This window comes from Achroia grisella, unplaced genomic scaffold (genome assembly GCF_030625045.1).
Source record: "Achroia grisella isolate CSIRO2021 unplaced genomic scaffold, CSIRO_AGI_Agris_v1 utg1186, whole genome shotgun sequence".
Taxonomy (NCBI): domain Eukaryota; kingdom Metazoa; phylum Arthropoda; class Insecta; order Lepidoptera; family Pyralidae; genus Achroia; species Achroia grisella.
Window position 1 is genome coordinate 1,783,970 of NW_026712592.1, and position 26,928 is coordinate 1,810,897.

Sequence of the window (26,928 nt, forward strand, 5' to 3'; positions counted from 1 at the left end):
GTGTTTTCATGTTTTAACTATGATAGATATATTATATTTTTATACTATTATTAGAATCAATTTAGAAATGTGGTGTGTGTTGATTAGTAAATCACAATTTTTATTCGATTTAATTTGGTTGCATTGCGTAACTATATTCGAATTTTATTTTGATATTATAAGTTGTCCTATTTGATTCTCTTGATAGTCTAGATAAAGCATTATAATACCTACATGAAATATATTTGCAAAAATATAAATTTATAAAATTTTAAATACATCAAGTTTTCTCAGTTTCGCCCTTGTTCAAAAAGTAAATAAGGCCTGTAAAATGAAGTCTCAAGGGGTTTTTTTATGTATGGTAATGGAATGGTGCACCTGCCTGCGCTAACGGATAAAACTGGCAGTGCATCAGTGGAGGTAACCTGACATGGTACATTGTTAGCAATAAGATCATCAGTCCACATTACTAACAATCTCCTTTTCCCCCCAGTTGCAAGGGGTTAGACTATAAAAGTTATATAAATCAGTAATAGTTTTTCTTCTCCGTCAATTTCAAATAGGGCAACTTATAATATGAGTTTAGGAAATAATAGATTTAAGTGAATTTCCGAATATGCAGTTTCAGGATAAGTTTAAAATAGTTCAAAAGACGTTTGGCTAGACTACTTAGTACTGTAAAAATAAATTTGTTTTCATTTATATAAAATTATAATTTAAATATAATTAAATTAAATTAAATATAAAAGTATATCTAATTACAACTATGTCAATACTATACAATACTGTAAACATAACATTTTTTTTACATGACAACAAATTCAAAAATTTTTTGAACCGACCGAATATTTCAAATTTATTGATAAATGCTTTTGCATTTATCAATAAATTTGAAATATTCGGTTTTTTTGGAATTTAATATAATAATAATTTGTACTCTTCAAAATTTGTTTGTTAAATAGTCCGTATGGTATGAAGATATGTCTATTCACATTTTGTTTGACAATCATAACTTTTTAAAAAAAAATACAGTAATATAAAACGTTTTGATCTCATGGCGTTTCACAATAATACAACGTATATTATGTAGAAATATACTCTGTGAATAGAACTTGGAAATTCTTACATTCCAACTTAAAAGATTTTAGTTACTTTATAGATATTAAGTAATCTCTATGTACCTATGTATATTTTGGGCATTAAATGCATTATTTATACTGTGTACGTGGAATTGAAATGAAATAATATTGTTAAGTCAGCATTAGCACATTATGGCTTGACTTATTTATGCACTCGAGAATGCATTTTCAGTTAAAAAATCATAAAATTTGGCAGTGTACCAACTTTGTTATAAATAATTTATTTTCTTCATCTTTACGACATATAACTGTCACTATATAGACAGTGCTTAATTTTTTAAAAACTTCGTAACGGATTTTAATTAAAGGTATACCAATAAATAGAGTGATTCAAGAGGAAGATTTATATGTATAATACCTGCACATTAGTACAGAAAAGGCGAGAAATTCAAAGATTTGTAATGCAATGTGGAGTCACTACGGGTCGCTAGTCACTTGTAGGTATATCTATTTTTGTGTTGCATATAATTTGAGTACAAATATTATTGAGTACCTAATTATAAATAAAGATAATAATGAAAGTATATATTCAAGAATATAATTAGTTATTGAGTAATGAATGATACGTGTAAAAATAGTTAATGTAAACTAAGACAATTACAGTCACACTGAAATCTTGGTACATTATGGGAGATAGAATGAGTTAGCATGGGTCTTTGTCTACATACTTTGTTCACTATTTTGAAATACATATTAGTAGGTATACTATTTCCGCCAAGTTATGAGCAGGACTCTCTTTTGTATTGTATATACATCAGTGAACTGTAATCCAAATGTAGTACCTACTTTTTCTGTTTATTGTTGATAAAATTATCCAGTGCATTCAATCTGACCTCATATTACCCTGAATTAAATCTGTATTACGTTAAATACGGTTCTGGTTTAGAGCGTTAAAATTTTTACATGAAATATTGCTATTTTATACAATATTTCACATGAAATCTTGTATGAAATAGCAATATTTCATGTAAAAATTTTAACGCTTCTTCATAAATTACGCTATGAAATGTAATCATTAGGCCGTCGATTTGTTGCTGATTAATCTTTGAAAAAAAAATAAGCTAGTCATTCATCTAATTCTAAAATAGTAACGTAGTGGACTGTTGTTAAGTGATTTAAAAAACAATATATTCATTCGAGTTTATGATACTCTCATGATGATGATGTTCACATTGAATGTTAGGTATATTCACAACATCGACAACAGGATAAATTCTCTTAGAATTTTCTCTAGGAAAATTTCTTAGGGCTGCCATTGGAAGAATTACATACACCTTAGAATACTTTTGCATGTGTTTTGTGTAGTGAAAATCACTACACAAAACACTATTATTAACTACTTACTAATACTATTGTTAAGAGCGGTTTCACATACACAATTTTCGAAATTTAAACTTAGTAAATTAATGACAAAATTTTACTGCCATTTGGGCCAAGGATGAAGATTAAGAAATACAAATCAATGTTATTTATTTCAATATGGTTTTGGTACATAGGTGACATTTATTTTTATAGATATATAAAATATATTTTTTTACTAATAGGTTTTGTATTAGAAATTGCGGGTTTATTAATTATATAGAATAGTAAATTAATTACAACTGGCATATTTGAAATCTGATAGAAAGTGATAAATTATATACCTATATACGAGTATTTTATACGTAAAGATTGAAATAGTTTAATAATAAGTAAAAAAATGTGAGTGATTATGTTCCTATATGTGTATTTGGAAAAAAGCTGATCAATATCTGTGTAAATGTATATATATTTTTTCACAGGTTAGATGAATAAAATAGACTATATTTTGTACACGATCTTACTGTAATTTGTTGGTAATATGAATTCTGGAAGAAGGATTTGAATTTATTTTTAATATACTGTTCTATTTTACATAATGCTTTTTATTTGTCTCTCGCTTCATGTTACTTGTTAGTTATTAACGAAGAGTTAAGGTAATTTTTAAATAGAGGAGCGGTCGAAGACCATAATACCGTGACCGTATGAGTAAGAAAGAGATAGCAAAGCAATACCTTTAACAGCAAGACGAGTACAGTATCTGTACTAATACTTTTACGGTCGTATTTCTGAGAATGCACAATTTTTCAATAAATCAAGCATTTTCTATTATTCTCAAAATTAATATTAACTGCGATCCTTTTTTGGAATCTGTATGAATTGTAGATCTTTTTGATACATTTTTTAAAATTATAATTATTGATAAACTAGTTATTAATGATTTGAGAATAAAAAATGCACATATTTTAGCCTTTAATGTTTATATTGCCTTAACAACGAATAAATAACATTAAAATCAGGAAAACAAGTATTATTATAATCATATAGATATTTTAAGTAAGTATTGCAATAGATATATAAATATAATATAAAATCTGAAATAAATAGACAACTGTGCTCAACATAGTCTCAGTTAAGCACACACGCAAGATCAGATAATGGATAATAATTCCACTTAGGCAATTATGACAGAGTAATTTGAAATAACAAATAAACGTTCGTAATGACTAGTTTCATTACAATGTCTCTTAAATTACTGCTAGCTTCCAATTACAAATACATGTCGTCACACTTCCGCAAATATATAGGTGTATGCTGTATTTTATATTTTCTGAATACACTTTTTAATATATATATTCAGGAGGGCATGCTTCTGGTTTGTACCTACGAGATCACTCATAAATTACGTCAGACGTCTGAGGGTTCGTCCATAAATTTGGATCATGAAAATATAAAATCATGAAATGTAGGACAGAGTTATAATTTGTGTTAATAGTAATTTAAATTAGACCACATTATATGTACCTACCTAATACGAGTATATACATTTTTTATGTATTATTATATTTGTTTTAATCTTTTTAAATTATAAATAAAATAAATTATAACTATTACAATGTGACCAGCAGCGACAAGGAGGGGAGGGGGCAGGGAAATTAATGAAATTGGCATAACTAATATAAAGCTGCCCGTAATGGGACTACCATTGGTCACGTTTTAGTTGTAAATTTGGTTAATTCCTGGTGAATACGTCAGTATCGACTAAATGATAAATTTTATACTCATCCTATTGAATGATTAGTCCAAAGAGTTCACCTTTCTCGTTCGATACAGATTTCCATGTAGCCTTCGAAGTGCGACCACCTTTTCGATGTCAAGCGTTCTATTTACACACAAGTTAATTTATACAATAACGGTTAATGTTGATGTGGGTGTTTTCTTTGCATATCACACTTGAACATATCAGAAGACGCCTTCTAAGGCGTCTTTTCATTTCTCTCCAATTATTACTAAACTATTTGCTACCAAATATACTACTTTGGGGCGCAAAGGGAATTGTTAATAACGTCCCCTGGAAATCATCGTGACAAATTCCTGGTGATTTTGTTAAAATGGGCTAACTGGCCTGACCTCATATTCATCTTATCATCGTCTACTGGTGCCTCGATACCGTTAGTGCAGGCGAATGCACAATTCCATTCATCATCACTAAAAAAATGTATACTACTTTGGCGTACTTTTTTGTGCGCTAAAACAGAACATTGCAAAACATAATTGCATTGCATAACGCACACTAGTCCGTGGAAAATCCCTTGTCTGTACAAGTTTTAGTCACGACCCACACATTTCAATCCGTCATAAATTATGTCGAAAAAAATTATAAATATCGATACTGTGGTACAGGTCTTCTTTAGAGATGGCTTAAAGAGTAAGGCCGCCTTTTGTCTAGCACATTTATGTTAATTTTTCATTTGTAATTCTTCTTAAGTACGCAATGAAGAGTGTTATTAATTATTATATAAAATAAAATAAATATAAAAATGACACCTAAGTGTCGGAATGATAGACAATTGTGTCTATAAATATTTGGTTTTATATAAACCTAAACATATTTTAACATAACATTTTAAAATCAATAATGTAATGTGTTTACACTAATAAATTGTTCATGTCAAACAACACCGATTAGTATAATTATATTATTAATAGACATATTATAGTAAGTATGAAATAATAAGTGAGAAGAGATGATTACCTCTGTCTCACTTACTATAAACTAGCTGTGCCCGCGGTTTCACCGACATGAAGTTTAGAGCTTATGTGTTATTCTATTGTATAAAGTATATATTACGGTAAAGTGTTATTAAAATGGGTTCAGTAGTTTTTGCGTGAAAGACTACCATCTATCCATCTATGTATCCATCCATACTCACAAACTTTCGCGTTTATAGGTACATATATGTATTAGCACAGATAACATAATATTACATATAAGATTAGGAAGATGACTTTGTCAAAGTATCGTATACCTACTTTCATAACTATCATTATAATAGTATACTTCGTCTATCGCTATTATGCTGACTGTACAGTTATAAACGCAATAACAACACAAATTATCAACAAAATAAGTAACTACACGATTTCAAATTTCCAACAATCTTTCTAAAAAAATAACGTAATAAATCCTAGGCGGTTCTCATTATGGCTTCATAAAATAAAACCTCCAAAATATTTTTAGCAATTAAGTAAGTAGATATTTTTATAACTAATTAGCGGCCCGTTCTAAGTAGAGAAGTAGTTATACAACAATTTCGAGGGCTTCGGTGATCTAGTGGTTTAGAATACCGCTTTACTTCCGACGGTCGCGGGTTTGATTTCTCGCACGGTACAAACATTTGAATTAATGAGTATGATTGTTTGTATCGGTCTGGATATTTTCTATGTAGGTATGTATTTAACCGATTTTGATAAATATATGTATAGGCCTGATAATAGGTTGTTATCAATTTTTATAGCTCTACGTGCTAAGGGTGACTAAGTATTTTATTTTTATTTTTTAATAAAATTTTATTTCTTATACAAAATTGTAGCGAACATTAAATACCTTTTGAAGTAACAGTGTTTAGTTTGTACAAACTAAATATTATTCATATTTTATTAAATTACATTGACGCAAGAATCAAACTAAATTTATTAACAGTGTAAGCACATAAGGCCATGAATGTAGGTATCCATTGGTTGCTCAATGCTATCATTATGACAACATATACCGAATTAGTATTATTTTGTATCAGCATATTCAGTTTCGGATGCAACACCGTCGTATCATTACGACTGAGTTTGCCAACGGAGTAGACATAAATGATTTCGGAGTATGCACATAAGAGTAAATTCGGAAGTATAGCGCTGTCTGTTAGTATTGCGAGTTGTGATTGTGTTCGCTGTAGCAGTTTAGTCAGAGTGGTGATACCATTCTGCTTGGTGGACAGAAAACGTGCAACTCCACGAAATTTAATGCGCACATTCAAATTTCTTAAATACTTGGAACATAAAATTTTTGCGGCTATTGTTACGTTATAGTGAACACTTACACGTGGTTTTGTGAAAACGTTTCTGAGTCGACACAAAGGTTTGTAATTATATTATTTTTAAATATTTTTGTTAGTCATTAAAATGTAATTTTAAATGTTTTCTTTAAATATCTAAGTATGTATATTTTTATTATTACGTATGATCATGTAATATATAATAAAAGCAAGACATCCTATTTGGGAATTTTAAATTTTGTTAAAAGAAAATCTTTAATTTAACTTAAATAAATGGATTGTTATGTCATTTTTTCTAAAATTTTTAAGTAAATCTATATCATCTTTTTATGTGTTTATCTAGAAAGTAAAGTACATTTATATAATAAGTGAAAAGCTCAACTTTATTTGTTACTAAATCTGTAGATAAACTTACATACGCAACAGAAATCGTTGAACGTATAATCTACGTTTTCTGTTAGAAATAAAATAAATAAATAATTATTTTACATGGTGCTACAGAAGTGATAATATATTTAGATATATTTTTTGTTATTTAGGTAAATTATATTAATTAAGTAAAAAAAATCATAAGTTCTTCATTTAAATTATTTTAAATGTAACAATATAATGTTCAATTAACTAAGTAATTAATTTTATATACTAGATATGACGTCAAGACATTATTAGCACATTACAAAATACTTAGTTGTTATATTGTAATACACAAATTATAACAACTAAGTATTTTGTAATGTAATAACGATTGCAATATCATAAATTAAATACATTGCAGTAAGTGCTATGGTGTTCCAAATATGAACTTACTTAACCTTGTACCTCTTATTACAATTAATTAAGTCTCATATTTATAACACCTTTGCATTATTTCTAGTTTCTAGCTTCCACAAACATGAATTAATTAAACAATATTTTTTAAATACTTGATTGTAACCTGCCTGTGCCTAGGGTGAGATTGAAATCAGGTCAGTTTGACCAATTGTGGCGAATTCATCGAGAAATGGCCACGGTCGTATCCATAGATAACAGCGTGTAGGTAGTTTCTCATTTATCAGTAAAATAAAAAAAAAACGATAATGTTCTGAATTTGGATGTATTTTTCTTTCTATATCTGATAATCTAATCTTTGCTAAATTTGACAGAATATAGTATTTTTATTCAACCAATTAATTTGTTATTTTCTAGTCTCGTATTAATTTTGTCAGAAGCTGTTTGACGCACCTGATGTTAAGTGGTCACTGTCACCTATATTCCTACACGCTACAGACATCACTTAATCATATGACGCCCGTGAAATCACTCAGGCGTTGCTATTTCGGAGTATGTAATGCTTTATCCTGTAATTTCACTTATGTCACTATACTACCGAAACACATCGCACAATGCAAGCTGCTTGGCGACTAAAATAGTACATCCATGGAAAAGGCTTTTTCAAGATCTACCTATCTTCAAAAAAATTATAATAATAGATTGTGATATTAATAAAATGAAAATATGTGTTTTAGATGCCACAAGAAGTCAATGATCAAGATTTAGTGTCCATTAAGGAATGGATCGCCAAAGAAACATATCTACCCCGAGACCTTGGTGAGTGGAAATTCTTGCACGTTAATGTTGATGTGGTAACAGTGGCATTGGAGCCGAAAACTCTGCAATCTTGTTACTGCTGGCATCAATAGTGACAAAATAGACAAATAGGTACTACACATCACACAGCCTCATCTAGTTCTAAATTATGTAGAGGCTGTACTATGACACTGATAAAATAATATGGCTACTACAATTTTAAATACGCTAAACTTCCAGCGAAATGTAAGTATGATCATGTGTTGCTTTGAAACCATGAAAATAATATTTGGAATAACAGTCGCGTAACCTCTATTGTGAGTACCATATAACTGATAGATCCTTAACCCCTTGGACGCTTATTCATCACATGCACAAAACAAATTGTGGCACTGGCTGCGTAGGCATCAATATCTGTTGCATGACTCCAATTTGCCGCGTCGTTTTTTATATTCGTGCTTAATGTTTGTCTTACACTTAAATTTTATTTCGTAAATTTGAAACGTAAGATAGAAGTTTTTGAAATGTAATCTAACGCATTTTTTAAAACTTATATAATACATCGAAAAACGCTATTAAATCATGAATACTAATGTTTTTAATGTGCAGAAATCGAACCTATGAATATTGAAAGGAGTACCTACCTACTTAACTCTTTCAATCATTTATGACAGGAAACAAAAGCTATTGACAGTCGAGTAATAGTCTAATATTAGGCATTGAATTCATTTTATAAGCACTATATATGAATATACACGCACGTGAAGTCCCATTACGGTATCTACTCGTATAAATATTATAAGTCAAATACCGCATTGCATCTGTCTGTATATTCGCGATGTCTATATATTTCATAATGCTATACTGGATGGATTTTCAGTCAGCAACAGAGATATTTCGAATGAAAGTGTAGTTCTATACCATCCGTCTAGCACTTTCGCGTAACTATGTAGCCCCCGGATATAGGCCTTTAACATATGCTTCTTCTATTCGTTGTAGCTCAATTGTATAATTCGTTGAGGGTTTGTGTACCAAAATTGAAATACCTGTTGTGACTGGAGCGGTAACACAACGTCTATTTTAATTAAAAATCAAATAGTAGTAATAATTTTGTATATTTCCCAAAAGGGCTCACAGCGAAAAGTAACAACAACTAGTCAAAAGTGACATATAAAAAAACAGATATAAAAATACAAAGTTTATAAAAAGAATTGTAGACAAGCTGCCAGCAACACCTGTGTAATATTGGGCGAGCCGCTTGTACATATTATAATTTAAAGTTCTCCACCGTGTCTGTCTCTAAGTGCGAGATAGTCTTAAAAAGTCTTCATTTAAGTACAGAATAATATCCGGATAAAGGTTCAGGTTCTACTATCCGGGTGATGTCGGGACGGCCGTTAGTACCGCATTCTTATTAGCGGAATATTTTAAAATCTGTCTATAAATCTATCTGTTAAAGACAATAAATGCAATTAGTATATGTAAAATGACTTTTGTATTGTTAGGTACTACTTAAATAAATAATTAACATATTATGAAAGCAAATTTAAATCCTGTAATCTCTCTACGTTAAATGTTTGTGTAACTATGAACGTAACAAAATTAACAAAAATAGAATATAATGGAATACAGAATCTTTCTTAGAGTTTTAAAAAAAAAGTAAATCTAAGTGATAAAACGGACGAGTCTGTTTTATGTACATATATAATTACTTAGTGAAAGTGATGGATAACGTCTGTAGGTCAGTGCGTATATTTATAGATTTATACATTAATATTTTAGTAATTTATAGTTTTTCATTACGCAATAAAATGCTTGCATACAGTTTTTGGCCACGGAAACGAGAAACTTGTATATTTATTTCTAATAATTCGTGTCTACATTTTTGCCTTGTGTTAATTTACTACCTCGGCTTCTATCTGAAGGTCATGAGTTCAAATAAAGTAAATACTAAAACACCTTTAATATATTTATAATTTATATTTGTGAGTAACTTTCTAGTGATGGAAACACCTATAAGAAACTAAATTAATAAGATGATAACCATGGCAACAATTGTAAATACCTCATCTGGGATATGAGTCCTGAATGAATATTATTATTACACTTGTCTTATTATCTTACTGCTACTAAACAGTTATGTACAACTCTTTGCTATTTACGAATAATTTTCTGTTTATAAGAAGATACAAACGTAGCTATACCTGCTTAATAGAGATGCAATATGTCTGTATATGATAATCATTAGTATTAGTGTAAGTAATGGAAATAAAGAAAATGTAATCCCAAATTTTAACTAAAAAGGCATCTAAAATTCGAGACGACTTAAAAAAAGAGAAAGTTTTTTGCATGTATCTGTAGTAACTACATGGACATGGTGTGATTCACTATATTTAGGCAAAAGTGTTGGAAATTACGGAGTATGTTTCTAAAAATAACTGCATTATAATAATACAATTATGTACATATTTTTTTAATTTTCTATAACATAATTGTATGTTGCATATTAAATTATGAAACTAAATATTATATAAATAAAATACTTCCGTGATTTGTAATTAACTAAACAGACAAAAAGATAATTTGTCTGCATTTAATTTACATAATCTACGTTGAATTTATGGAAAAACTATAGTGTAAGAAATATTATTACTATTATATTCAATTTAGAAAATCATTAACTTATAAGGTCATGTAGGATTATTCATTTCAGACACTAAGGCACTTCAGTAAAATACCCATATTTTTTAACCTACTAGTTGTCGCTGTATTTTGTTCTTTTTAAAGTCAACCTATAACTTCAAGCGATCAGTAATAACGAATATTTAGACACAGGAATTAGTTACAAAAACTTTAAACAAGAAAAAAATATGACAGGAAACAAAAGCACTAAAACATATTAACATAGAATACACAACCGAAACTGTTGTTGTAGATATTATTTATACTTAGCAAATATATACCAGCTTGTTCAAGTTTATTTCAAAATTAACTGCAGAAATTGGAGTTTTAATATATGTTAGACCAACGTCGAAGAATAAACAAGCGCCGCACGTCGTGCATTAAGAACCAGAACCAGAGTCCAGTAAACATCATAAATATACAAATGACAGATATTTATCATCGAGATTTTTTCTCCAAATCATATTTCTGGATATAAAACTGAAAATAGGCACGTTGAAAGAGATCCAGATATATTCACAAAATGATATAAAATGTCCCAATTTAGGTTTCTTAATGCGTTTCGCCTCTTATAGCCATGACCTTTAAGTAGGTACTCGTGAAAATTATTTCCAACCGAACGAATAAATTATTGAAATATGATTTTATATTTTATTATTTTTTCTGTCCAAATTAGAGCTTTCGGTCTAAAATAATAAAGAGTTAATCAAAACCACAAATAGTTGTTGCAATTATAACTGTCATTGTTATCTGATCTGTCAACATAATCGGTCTCTGGAACGGAGAACCTATTTTAGTAATAACATTATTTAGAAAGTCAATTCACAATTGCAAAATCTTGTGCATTTGTTATTTTTAAATGAATGTCTTTAAAAAGTTTAATCTCATAAACTTTTTGAGTCTGGGTCTATGTCCATGTTATTTACTTTGCAAGCTGTATTTCAGATTAAAGGGTAAGGAAATTAGATTGAGACTCAGAAGTATTGTATTATACTCGCTGGCATGACGAAGTCATGTTTTCCAAACAACAAGCACTATTGTATAAAGAGTGCAATGTGAATTTACCATAATAAACATTTTTAGTTTGTATACATGCAAATGATGAGTTTTAAACATCGTTTACTTGCTTTTGCTTCACTGTTTTGGGTTAGTACAGAATTTTTATCTCTTCTATTTAATCCCTAGTACCTGTTACACCTAGTTTTATCTAAGTATATATTATTTGGTCCACTTTATTATAGGTAAGCACACCTATTCAGTGATATCTATCATTTTACTGCTGATTGACTTATATATATGTAAACAAATTTAGGTCCTAAATGAGGTTCTGCAGAGTCAAATTAATTCTCACTATATTTCGAATCTGAATTTTTATAAGAAATAGTTGCGAAGACTTTGAATATTAATAAATATTGCAACAGAAAAATGAACGATATTTGAACAAATATTTATTAACAAAGAATAAACAGCCAATGGTTATAGGTTTTGTATATTCATTGTCAATATGTACCTAGTTACAATAGTTTGTTTGGGTTTTCTATGAGTAATTTACAATAACCATTATCTTTTTAAACCACACATATTGGCTTTTTTCATAAAATATTTCGATATTGGCAACTCTACTGTCAATAACTACATTTGTATAAGACAATAATTGCATACATTAACAGTTCCCTTATTTCCAGTTTCATAGTTATGTAAATATGTGTAAGTCGTAACATTTATAGGTATCTCTCAGAAGACATAAAATACATTGTGCCTTTGTATTGTAAATTTAAATATATTTATAAATATAATATACACATATTTTATTAGTAAGAAATATATGACAAGTATATAATTTCTTAATCTACTAATACTTTATCGTACGAAAAACCATATTACAGAACTATCGTTCCACTGAAGGATACCGTGTATCTTGACATAAAAGATGGTTTTTAGGTAATGATTTCAATTTACACTAAGGATTTTACGCTAAAACTCTTTGAACAATTCTAATGCTATTGGTCGCACCTGAAATTTATAGCTTCTTGGATCGAATTCAGAAGGCACTTCAAACCTACAGAAAAACTAATGTATTAGATACTGATACTTACCAACTTCTGATACATTACAAACAGTAGTAAATAAATAATAGACAAAATCGTGCCTGCTAGTAAAAAAATCGTAGTGAATCGACTTGGCAAAGACGTCCCGAGGCGTAAGAAAAAAATCACTGTCTAATTGATAACGTCTTTTCTGTTTATAAAAGAGGATCTAACGAATAGAAATGTACAAATATACACTTTCAGATTTCTAATATTAGGTAATGTTGTTATTAACTGTATCAGAGGCAGCAGACATGCAACTTTCTTTGGCATTATCAGTCAGTGCTGCGCATGCGTACCTACCACAGTGTCTCGCCATGATATGTAATGCCTACTTTCACAATAGAAATTGTTTTTTTATGTACATGCAAATAATCTATTTAATTATCATTTTTGGTAAAATATTTAGACACACTTTTACCATTAGTACGGAGTAAATTACTTAAATATTAAAATTATTCTATTCTCTTTTATGAAAATAATTAGGAACGAAAAGAACTAGTAACGGCGTCGGTGGTCTAGCGATTTAGCCACAGTATAAATATGTAGATGATACTATGTAGGTACGGTTTAGCACACCACCTTACTTACGATAGTCGCGAAACATTTGTATTCATGAATATGAATTATTGCATTAATGTGAGTGCATGAATGTCTATTGTCTTTACAAAAAAAATATTTTAAGCTTTTTAATTAGTTGTTTAGTTGCATAGCATAAGCTCTGCTCAGTTTTATTTTTAAACACTTATAAAAATGTTTGTTACCTTTTTTTATTCAATATTCAAATACGAACAGGAAACACTGCTACTAGTTGATATTTAAATTATACCAGACACAGAAATTATACAACTTTACATACTTATAATTTTGCGTGAATATAAACTACTAAATAGTGCATAGTCATAAAAATAAAGATAAAATCAGAATTATATAACAAAAAGTGACTAACTACTAAATTGTTCGAATTTTATACAGACTGTACCGTGGAGTGGACTGTAAACAAGAATATGTTCGTAGTTTTGTTTACCGTGTTCATAAAGTATGATGACTATTTTACGTCAAAAGTTTGTTTTAAAATTGTCGTAATGTCAACCATTACATAAGCAAAACAAAGTTGTTCTTAGTGTGTATTATACCATATGAATCTCTCCATAATTATTTAGAACCAAGTAACGGATCTTAATATTTATTAGTAGATAGTAGATTTAGTATTTGATCTATAGTAATTTGTAATTAAATCGGTTTATGAAACGATTTAAAATATTGGTATATGTGAACACAATTATTTTTGTTGCTAAAAATACTATCCTAAAAATAAAAACATTTCCTTTGATACAGAACAATTAACAATATATCAATATCATACACACTTTTTTCATTGTTTTCACAGTTCTACTTGCGCGAATTACCACTTCCTTGTTACACGTTCACGGTTCATGGTTAGACATGGTCACCAGATAAAGTCGCGGAAATCAGTACCAGAAAATTTTTATTACTTCGTCTTCTAAGTCGAACATAAGTAGACAATTATACACGGATCTGCGCTAACGCCATATATCTACTTGCGAAGCGCCATATAGCTACTACTACTTGAAGTATGATAGATAGAGCGTCAGTTAGCCCATGGTGGCAACTTCACCCAGGAATTACCTTAATTGAGAAACTACCATCCAGCAGCAGTATTCCCTAACCGATGAAATGCAAGCGCGTTGCCGATCTTTTAAAAAGTTGAAAGGCCAATTATGGGAATTGTGTTACGGATGCTCATAGGTGGCTGTAATCCCTTACCACCCGGTAAACCGCAAGCAAATTTGTCTATAAAAAAATTACCACAATGGTTTAGTTTTTAAAGTGGTATAGTGTAGGCACCGACCTGGTATAGTACCATTAGGATTAGTGGGCCCATTACTAGCAATGGGCTCAGTCTTTTATTCGAAATTAATGAGAAATAATCGAAAAATCTACAGATGTACCTCGTTCTACCAACTAAACAACCAGGCAAATACCAAAAGTTACATGACCTTCCAAGAACTAGTTTCCGTTAAGCTCGTAAATATTGTGCTGTAATCTTTAACTATTTGAACAATACTGTTAACTAATATCCCATCAAAAACATAAATGTGAAATAATAGCCGAGTTTAATATTATGATATATGGCTTGATTGTTGACTTCTACGACAAAAGAGATGAGATCTAAATGGGTGCCAAGTTCAATGGTCTGTCCTGAAATGTATTTATAACAATATAAAATATCATTTCTTCTTATAACTTAGGATAATATACTGTACCATCTAGCCAGTTCTCATATACCAATTATTACTTTCGATTGCTAGTTACCGACAAGTAACATGTTTAGAACTTGCGAAGGCTACAGTATATTTCGTATATGAAAACTTTAGACCTTAGGCTACAGTATATTAAGTTATAAGAAGAAATGATATTTTATATTGTTATAAATACATTTCAGGACAGACCAATGAACTTGGCACCCATTTAGATCTCATCTCTTTTGTCGTAGAAGTCAACAATCAAGCCATATATCATAATATTAAACTCGGCTATTATTTCACATTTATGTTTTTGATGGGATATCATTACTTTTTGTACATAAATTATACGAGGTACTTATTTATAACTAAATTAATACCAAATTATTTTTGATAAATTACTGTATTTTCGTATATTTACGGGGTATAATTGTCTTTTTTTTTGTGTTATTTTCTATATTTTCTTGTAACTTTTAAATGTTCAAGTGCAATGCCAATTCAGTATCAGGAATTTTTGGGCAAATCGGGGCGGTATAACGTCTTGTACTCTACAATAGAGCTCTCGTGACTTGGATCAAAATTGTTAAGACGTACTCCATCTAGGGTTTTAACTCTGAAGAGTCCAACGTAAACCTGCCCTTTATTAAATATAGAGGAGGCTATGTTGAGAAGAGGACTGCCAAAACTAAGGCCTTGTGATTTGTGGATAGTAATAGCATATGTTAAGCAAATACGGAATTATTCTCAATGAACATATACATTATTTAATATGTGAAACTTCGTATTGACACGTTATAGTTCGTAAAGACGATTATGTAACAAATTGACTGTTATCTATTGAATTCTCAAGAAAACAATTTGTTACCAATAAGTTCTCATTCTCGAGTTAACTGTACATTCCTATTTATAACTATACTAAAATTGTTATTAATTTTTGGTTTAAACTATTGTCTATACCATACGTATTTACTAAAATAATGTAATAATAATATAATCACAAATATATAAGTATAATTTAAGAAAGCTATAAATTTCGTAGCATAAATCGCAACCTTATAGGTTAGATATCCAGAAACAAAACATTGAGCACGCTCCCACACGGCGCCACCGCGGCGCCCTATACCGAAATGCCTATTATTTAATAATTATTTATAAAAATAATGATTTTACACTATCGATGTGCGCTAAATATTGAACCAATAATTAATACCAAATCTCAGTTAATAACATAATAAATACGAAATTCGACTATACTCCTAGTTATAAGTACGAGTATATTTTAGACAGAATCTAAATTATAGCAATATATATGCAATATTTGAAGTTTGCTAGTTATCGACACTGATGTGAAGGGGTCAACGTAAATTGGTAATGATCGACGTTTTCATACAATATTACTTTCGGTCCAGTACAAGATGAGATTTTTCGCCAGGGATCAATGTCAATTGGTGGCTATCGACGTTTTCATAGAATTTTAGTATTCGTCCAGTATAAGTTGAAATAGAATCAATTAAAGTGAAAAATTGTAGTAAAATGATAACAATTTACCAGTTTCAGATTTTTTCCTTTATATTCACCTAATTACCTATCTGCATACCAAATTTGAACTTCCTAGGTCATCTGGAAGTGGGTTATAATTTTGATCTATAGTTGATCAGTGATAAAAATGACGATTTTTGGACATTAATATCTAAATAACCGTTTGAGATATGTTTATGAAATTTGGAACACATATTTATCTCGCAAGTCTCAATATATGAACCAAATTTGACAGGTTTGTGTGAAAGAGTTTTTGAGTTATGAGGGGGTCAAAAGTGGCTCCAAATGGTTCGTGTAAATATACACACGGTGCTGCAAGGCCAGTTTACTTGAAACTCGGCTTGATACGCTGCCGCGTGTCTAGATCATTAAAGGCAAACAATAATGTACCTAATAAGGTATACCTGATGCCCTTACTTAACATTATACTAGTATTTCCGTTATACTATGTAGGTAATATTATGTGTGGTTATACTGAGTATATGTGTTCAGCGTTTTCTGGAAAAGTCCAGCTTCATGAACTTCAACATTATATAATCTTATATATAAAATTCTTGTGTCACAATGTTAGTTACCATACTCCTCCCAAACGGCTTGATCGATTTTTATAAAATTTTATATGCATATTCAGTACGTCTGAGAATCAACTACTATCTATTTTTCATACCCCTAAGTAGTAAGAGATATCCACCCCTAAATATATTTTTTTAATTTTTCGACATATTATTTTATTTTTATTTTATTTAGGATTGAAAAATACATACATCCCTAAATTTTCAGCCTCATAGCATCAACCCCTATTTTTAATAGCTATTTTAATGTATGTAGCAAAACAAAGTTTACGGCTAGTGTAATATATATTTCATTTTGTTCATAATTAGGTATTATGTATCTCATTATAACTAACTGTAAACAACACGAACATTATAACGAACTTAGGCCAAGGACTTGAAAAGTCAAAATTTTAGTAGGTACATAGTGTCAAAATATATTAACCAGTTTTATTTGTCAAACTGTCAAATACGTAATATTTAACACGTCTATTACTTTCAATTTGTTTACAGTCTCTATTTATTATTATCAAATTATTATCTATTATTTCAAACAATTTTGAATACAATGATTATTAATAACTAAAGAGATATTTTTATTTCAAAAAAGGAATGTTGAAAGTTCTCTATCTTTGCTGTAAGTTGTTTAAGTACCTCTATCTGAATCAAAATTCAACGGATTTGAAGATTTTTTTTAATGTTATTGTAAAAATTCATATTCCAGATGAAATAATGCTGAGAAAGTTTCTGCACAGCTGCTATGGTAGTCTGGAACGGACTAAAAAGTGCATCGAGAGGTTTTGTACGACGCGCGCCTCACTCACGGAATTGTACACGTCAAGGGATCCCACGTCCTCAAAGATGACAGCGGCATTCTCAATTACGTACGTAATACGATTATATAATATATTATAAGTAACAATAGCTTAAGGCCGTGATAAACAATTATTTAAAAATCGGACACCGCGCCCCGCACACCTCATACACCCGCAATATTTCAGCGATTAACGATATGAGTTTTTTTTAAATACTACATGATTATAAAATAAATTGCTTAAAAATAAAATTTCATGCAACTATTGTCTGTTATTATACCAATTTCCGAATCTAGACGGTAAACAGTATACATATATGTATTTCATTAAAACTTTTTTAAACAGTCTTCAAACTCAAATTCTTTCCTCTAGTATTTTTAAAAATACTGGTTGCAATTCTAAAAAATAAAACAAATTTAAGAAGAAATGCCTCAATCATGGATCAACGTATTAAAATTAATGCGTATATTGGATTATGTAAATTTATCAATTACTGATATTTTATTTTTCAGTCGTACTTTACAGTTTTCCAATATTTGTTAAACCATCACTTTATCATGACGTACAAAACATTAATATCGAATAAAATATTTCCGAGTCTTAACGAATATCACAAGTCTAACAATTTTGATTTATTGTTAGATTGAAATTGATATTTCATTAAAAAAATACCAGTATGTGTAATGAAGAAGGGGATAACATTGTTTAAAAGTCACTTGTTATTAATTTATGTTATCAACGAATTAAAATTAACTCCTGTACAATTTAAATATAGGTACTTATGTCATTTTAATTTGTTGTATAATTTTTAAAATGACCTTATTCAGGGTCGAGTAAGTTATTTCCCTACGTATCTTCCTTATATTGTATCATATTAAGTTAGTTACAAAATATGTCTTTATTACGTGGCCATAAAAAAACTAGAATTTAAGAAGTACTTATATGACGCATGTACTTATGTATATTTTGTTGCTGTGGCTATATATCAATCATAAATTTTATTTCGCGTACAATTTCATACATTTATTACGTTCTCAATAAGAATGTTTACTGCTTTCTTATATTTTGGTATTTTTTTGTAAAACGTCCTTTATATATATATATATATATATATATAGAATAGCTATTTGATAATGCTCACTGAAAATTTATATAGTACATCTGTAAATACTGCGTCACGTAAACAAAAGTTTTTAGAAAATTAAATTCTCAACAATTTCAAGCACGTTTTCACACTTCATAAACCATATATACATATGCACTCACTTATAAAATTCGTGTTTTGTGCACCATGCACCATATTTAGAGTGCCAGAGGCATTTGATGGTGTAATGACGTATACATATAACACATTTGCAATAGACAAAGTAAGTAAGTCATTTATTTGCATTACAGACATATATTTGCATAATAATTAAGCCACAGTGACATTAGTAGGCTGCGCTGTAATATGCCTTTTTTCCGTAGGCATGCAAATTTTATTAATAAATCTAATAATTACGTAAATTAATACATTATAAAAATTAGTTAGATGTTAGATATTCAGAATTAAGGATTATTATTATTAGCATCATTACAGTTATTATTACTTTATTTTTATTTATAATTGAAATAAAGATATTTAATAACTAAAATTTGTAAAATTGTGTCCTTAAATTGTCATAGAATATTACAAAAACACATTGTACGTCATACATCACACACAATAAACTATATATTCCGAATATATTTATTAGTACCCATACCTATATACTTCTTTTATATGACGACCAAAGAACAATACGTAGTAATTATTAAGTACGCTCATATGCGTGGTATATGGTAGGATATTACAATGAGTGTTCTACATTATGTCACCGGGCGGCGTCTGGGTATATTTATAAGATGCTAAACGAAAACTGTCCATTGGCTCTACTCCGAATACCCACTAAGCAAATAACCACTACGAATAAGCAATAGTACCAAAATGATTCTTTGTTGATTCAGACAGATTTGAGGCAATACTGTCAATCAAAACGATCTATATGACTGAATAAAGTAATTATCCTTGACAGTACCATTTAGTCTCAATCAGAGCTTGTACTATATAGGTATGTAGATATAGAATAATTAATTGAAACTTTTGTTTGGTTAAAATTCGATCAAATTTATTTAAATTTTAAATTATTATTGTATGTATATTGCATTCAAATTGGAAAATGTGTCAGTCTGTTTGTTATCTTTTCACAGATAAACAGTTTAATGAATCTTATTCAAATTTAAAATCAGAATAGATAGATGAGATGACACAGAGAAAACGAACATAGGCTATTTTTTATCTAAACTGAGGTAAAAGAAGTAGACAATTCTAGTAACACCTAGTAAAGTATAACTGTATCTTAAATTCAGAGTTTTTGCATGCCGTGTGGCTACAATAGTAATTAATAAATTATGAGATAAAATCTGACAGTCTAGGTTTCAACTGGTCCTGTTTACAAAGTGCAAAGGAAGACAAGATGAATATTTAAAACATATGCAGAATACAAATGTGATTATGTCAATTATTATTACTGACAAATTTTATGACGTCATGCCCATCCGTCCATCATTGACAGCAACAAAACATCAATGTCATATGGCATATGTTATATCAACGACGGTAGATACTTTATTTATTTGTCAAATGTAAGCTTTAAGGTATATATATCTATATCTCAGGACAATTACCACAGCGCCATCTAGACCCTAGTTAAGCTAGCTAAAGCTTTTGTTATGGGTACTAGATAACTGATGCATATAGATTATTTTTTGTAAATACATACATATTATACATAGAAAACACCCAGACCGATACAAACAATCATACTCATGAATACAAATGTTTGTGCCGTGCGAGGAATCGAACCCGCGACCATCGGTCGTAAAGCGGTGTGCTCGACCGCTAGACCACCGAGGTCGTCTAGATGGTCAGATATACGACTTATTTGTTTCACCGCGGTAAACTTTGTACAAATCGTCTGCGTGCGTGAGTAACATGCGTACCAGTATGAAGGTCAACATGATATTGAAATTACGGGTACGGAGGCATGTCCTCATGAATAGCAACGCATGAGCGACCATGTTATGTCAATGGTGATATTCTTAGATATAGGCAATGATAATTTCCATTAAGATGATTTTCCTTAACCGTATCTGCCATTTCAATTATAAAAAAAACTATGTTCAATGAAAAAAATATTTAATTAGTTGCACTTAATTGGTCACTTTTTGTTATATTTTTGACTGCTGAGACATGATCTCCATTAACAACGGTTGAAAAATAATATTTTTTTTAAAGAATGTCTATCAGTAGTACCAAACAACTTCTTACCTGCTTTTAACCGATATATGTTATCAATTTACAGAAAAATAATACAATACTACTTATATCAGTATGAAGGCGGCGCAAGCTATACTTGTAATGGTATAAAACTGTTTGCCCTCATAAAGCAAACCGGACTTACTTGAAGCATTTTCTGCTAGACAATATTTGCGATAAATTATTATATTTGAGAAATATTAAATAAAATACAATAAACATATAACTGAGTTAAGTACAATTCATTTCATACAAAGATTTAGGTATGCGTTTTCAATAGTAGCATTTTGAACGAAGCATTTTGATTATGGCTTTAATTTAAAAATAACCTGTATATCGTCGTGTAGCCATCATAATATTTCGTATAGATAAAAGTCTACATTATAATATTTGACTTCTCTAATACAAAATAGTAAGTAATCGATCATATTAGTATTTCAACATGAGTCTAAACTGACCAGCCATTCAGTGTGACTAGACGGATGTTTACATTTATTTTTGCTCACATTCGAACAACATATTGTATATGCAATAATTTACATACAATTAATATTGAATAATTCTGTCAAAACATACCATAACAACCTTTTCTGTCTATTACTGACAATCCCCTTCAATAGGAAAGGCTTCTTAGTAGTGGATACCATTAATAATAATAATAATCCTAGAGAATTCACACAGCGGCATCTAGTCGCAAGCCTAACAGAGTTTGTGTTATGGGTATCAGACAGCTAATAGAAATACTTAATTGATTTTTTCTTGTAAATACATACATAGTATACATATAATAGAAATACAAACAATCGTGAATACAAATGTTTTTACGATGCGAGGAATAGAACCTGAAGTGCTGAATGGCTAGACCACTGACACCGCATTGCTAGCAATTACCATATGAAGTTGACCTCTATGCTGTCAGTGGTTAACTTCTGCTAAATTTGTCGATATGAGCTGACTGCCATAACTTCATGCTCATATTGTTATCTTCCACTGGTCTCTGTCAATGTATACTGTTAGCGCGGGCGGGTGCAACATTGCATATTTAAATATAAGAGAAATACCTTTCATCTTTCCAGAGCTCTGGCTACTTACAAAACTGATGAAGACGAAATCTTGATTCATCAACTCGATGATCCACAGTTAGAGAAGTTCTCATTTTACGACATACTCAAGGCATTCACTATACAAGGAGATTATTGGCTTCGAAACTACGACTTTTTTCCAAGAGGACATATCGTGGTGTTGGATATCAAGGACTACACACTAAAAATTCTTCCTAAAGTCAACATTATGTACTTCAGAGATTTCATATTATATTTGCTAGTAAGTATTTATTTTGTCTATTAGATTTGATAATGTATGGTAAACATTTGTAAATTTAATTTTTTTTTTTATTTCATTCCATTAATTCGAGTAATTTTAACAAAACACCGAGACAAAAAATATTCCAATTATATATAATGTATATGTAAGTAGATTTGACTGCATCCTTCTTCTCATCTTTCTTTTTATAAATAATTTCAATAGTATATTTCAGTGTATACTAACAAGTAAGAATTAATTGTGTTATTTTACTCAGAGATTTGTGTCTCCCGCAAACATTCAGGATCACACTTTTACACATTTAGTAGTTTGTCATGTTGATGTTTATTCTTCATTGCACTCTTTAATAAAACTAATTAGATATGACTATCTGGTAGATCACAGATGATAAACGCCTAAAAAACTAATGTTGTCTAGACTTCATCGCTACACCCTTCGTGTTAGGATTGTTAGCTTACTTTTAATCCGGTTTTATTCAGTTAACAATATTCTGTATTGGCCTAGTACTGGGAGGACACGGTGATGTAGGGGGGAAGGGGATGTGACCCCAATCAATGTACTATGTCAGGTTGACCTCCACGCGGTTCGAAACCATCGTGATAAATTACATGTGAATTTGTCACGATGGGCTTCTCGACCTCATGCTCATATTATCACCCTCCACTGGTGCCCCGCCAGCGTAAACCTTCTGTGTGTGTAAACGCTGTATAAATTCTTCTGTGTGTGTACCTCTGTTTAACCAATTTTTGCAGCCGAGCAACCTGTTTTCGGTTACAGGGTGAAATATTATTGACATAATGAATTATTTGTAATCTGGGTACTTTGGTACCCAGATTGAAGAACGGATGAGAATAGTATGTCGTACCTCTTGGATATCATGATTGTCGCTTAGTAACAAGTGTACCATCAGTCATAATGTTGTTACCATTTGAGTTCAAGAAAGAAATCATTATCATTTGTGTTCATCATTCAAATCAAATCAATATAGTATATAATATAATATCAAAATTAATATAGATTATTATGTTATTTTATAACCATTATATTAATAAATATAATTACAGGAAGCCATGCCGGTCCGAGTGAAACATGTGCACGCAGTGAATTGTCCGTCGTATTATGAAAAATTGTACGCACTAGTTAAACCAGCGCTTCCGTCGGAGATTTGCGATATTGTAAGAGAATATGATGAATCTATGCCTCAATACTTTCTTGCCTTCTTCATGCTTCGTACCGTATCTAATCTCTTTTTATTTATATTAATTTATAGTGAAAACCTGTGTGTTATATATATATTCTAAATTTAAATCTATTTTTTTTTTGAGATATTCGATTATTTTTTCTATTCTGATTGGATTGGATTGTATGGTTATTGAGACAATCCACGCGTACTGGACAAATGGAGTTAATTTGACTCTTAAATTTAACAGTCAAATTAATCTCCTTTTGACCATTTATGGTATACTCTCTCTGTTAAACTTACACACACTCGACTAGACTATATAAAAGTCTTCTGTTTACATCCTTTCATCTGGGTACCTCTGTCCCTATCTTTGCCACCAAGCTGATGGCTTTAAAAGTTGTGTTTCGGTTATAGGATATAAGGCAGTGAAATTACAGGATAAGAGGCATGTAATCTTAGTCCTCCGGAATAGCCACACATGAATGGTATAGCGGGCATCATGTGATAATATAATATCTGTTACCATAGGTTACCACTTATCATCAGTTGTACAGTCAGCTTTTTTGCCTTTCCAATTACATAAAAAATGATGTTCTATGTTTACATTCTATGAATAATAAGTTAAAATTTTAATAAATTTAAATTTTATTTATATTTTAATTCCAGATCACGTTCCATTCCAATACTGAAAGTCTATGGCGGGCGATAGATAAAAAGTTTTTGCCTTCGGAATATGGTGGAGACGCCCAGAGCCTGAAGGTGCAACATCAAGAGTGGATTACCAAAATTAAAGAGGACAGGTAAAATATCTTTTTAAATACCAATCCATTATGATCTCGGATTTTAAATAGTTATTCGTTAGTATTATTCCTAGCTATTCGTTTGTCCAAAGTGCCAATAAAGTAGTTTACCTACTTTATTAGCACTTTCTATTATTATTCTTTAGGGGATTTGAGTACTAAACATTTTGCAACATGTCTCAGATCTCAGGGTAAGTAGATGAAACAAAGTATCAATTAAATAAAAAACGAGTTACATCGCAATTGTATAAAGATTTGTATAAAATATTTTCAACTCATAATGTACCATATTTTGAATTAGACTCTACTTTTCTAAACCTACCACAATTGTCAAGAATAAAAATATTAAATGGTTTTATTTTTTAAATATAACAGGATATCTTTATTAGAGAAATATATAAATTAGTATACATAATATCATTTAAAATATTCTGTAGGTAATATCAGTATCATTGATAGTAGTATCACTGTCGTATTTTCGCTCAATGTATTCTCAAGTGTAGGTACTAGAATATTATAAGATGATACATTGGATGTTAATGCTACTGGGCGGGTGCCTGAATTAATGGAATGATGACGGGGGAGGATGATTAGTTGAGTTTGAACATCAGGTCACACATCAAGGCAGATTTACCAGAAATTAGCTAAGATGGAACTGTGTGGAGCTCTACCTGACATGGTTTATTGCTAGCAATGGATTCACAATACCCAATACTAATTTCCTTCTGCCGTATCTTCCTTACACTGTCTATAAAAAGAACTTGATCTGTGGTATTCTGAAATTTAGTCCTGTAATTTACATTAATCAGTAAAATTGTCTAGAAAAAATGTACTATTTATATTTCCAGAAAAATGTACCTAAATGACAACTTATGGAAAGCCGATCTTAAGCGGAAACCGAAGAGCAACATCGTCGAGAACTCAATGACTGGATCCTTTAAAACACTATCAATCGACTGATACATTAAAAATGTCATCAGTTTAAGCTAGAAATTTTCTATATTTTTGCACTTTTAAAAAATATACATGTATTTTATACTGTTATAACTAGAATTAGAATTAAGATGAAGCACACTAGAAGAGCTTATTATAAATGGAAATACTTCCGATATGTTTGTCAGTTTTAATATTATTTTTATATGACTTGGGAATAAACAAATATTGATCCAGTGGATTATTATGTATGTATTTACAAACCGTGTATTTCTATTAGTTGTTTAGTATCCATAGTACAATTATTAGTTAGTTTGGGAGTATGTAGATGGTTTGATGTGTATTATACACCAACTATTTGTAGCAGTTAGTAAAAAAGACAAGATTTTCATTTAGAAAATTTTATATTATGAAGACTAAATTGCTAATTTAGTCTTTATAATATAAAATACTATATACATTTTACAACGTACTTGTAATACCTAAATAAAGTGAAGTACAAATATAAAAAATGAAGCAATAATATAACTAAGAATTCATACATTTAGATTTTTTATTCAGTACGAATAAAGCTATAATATTAAAAAAATATTGAACTTATATGACGGACAGAGAGGGACAGAGGAAAAACGCTAAAATTCAATGCTTGTATTTGTGAATAAATAGATTTAATGGTTGCTGTTATAATAAATGTACGTAGTTTTAATTAAATGTATCTCAAACCTTTATAAAAAATTAAAATATCTCTAGAATCATTCATTTATTGTAGCCACATTATCATTAGGTACAGGGATTATCATATAATGAACGGTTTTTGTGTTGTGAACTATTTCGTTGAGAAAAGGTGGTTTCTTAAGTGTCGGCAACGCGCACGTGACACCCATGGTGTTTCAGACAACCCTAGGCCACGGTAACCATTTCCATTTACATCAGATGGGCAACGTTATTATTTCAAATTCATTACGGATCATTTCAACTACCTATATGTACTACATATTCTGCATTTTCTAATTTGAAATATATTCATCAAATTTTTTTGCATACGCTTACATAATAAATGTGTAAAGTGTATTAATTATACTTTATTTCACATTAAAGTCAATGACAAAAGAAAATATACATTTTAATAAAAGAAAATATTATTTTAATATCTACTATTTACATTGTAAATGTTTTAATCAACTATAGTTTAATTTTAATTTCTACATTTTATGTAATACAATATTTGTGCTGGTATTTTTTTATCTAGATTTTTGTTATCTAGATATATATTTTGCTTATATATTTCAATTTATTACATCTATTTAATAAAAATCAAACAATTATATTTCATAAGGACGCTTACAGCACGATAAAGGTCATAACAAATAGATTAAGCG

At 29.9% G+C, this 26,928-nt stretch overlaps 1 protein-coding gene across 1 annotated transcript; it reads left to right on the top strand.

Moving 5' to 3' along the window:
- The first annotated feature begins 6,521 nt into the window (after nucleotides 1-6,521).
- LOC131854084 (alpha-tocopherol transfer protein-like) lies at nucleotides 6,522-26,649 on the top strand. The gene is made up of 7 exons (XM_059205210.1): nucleotides 6,522-6,549; nucleotides 7,972-8,053; nucleotides 17,883-18,042; nucleotides 22,387-22,633; nucleotides 23,698-23,808; nucleotides 24,483-24,616; nucleotides 25,465-26,649. Exons 2-7 carry the CDS (start codon nucleotides 7,972-7,974, stop codon nucleotides 25,574-25,576), a joined length of 846 nt encoding a protein of 281 aa, XP_059061193.1. The 5' UTR covers nucleotides 6,522-6,549; the 3' UTR covers nucleotides 25,577-26,649.
- The last annotated feature ends 279 nt before the right edge of the window (nucleotides 26,650-26,928 follow it).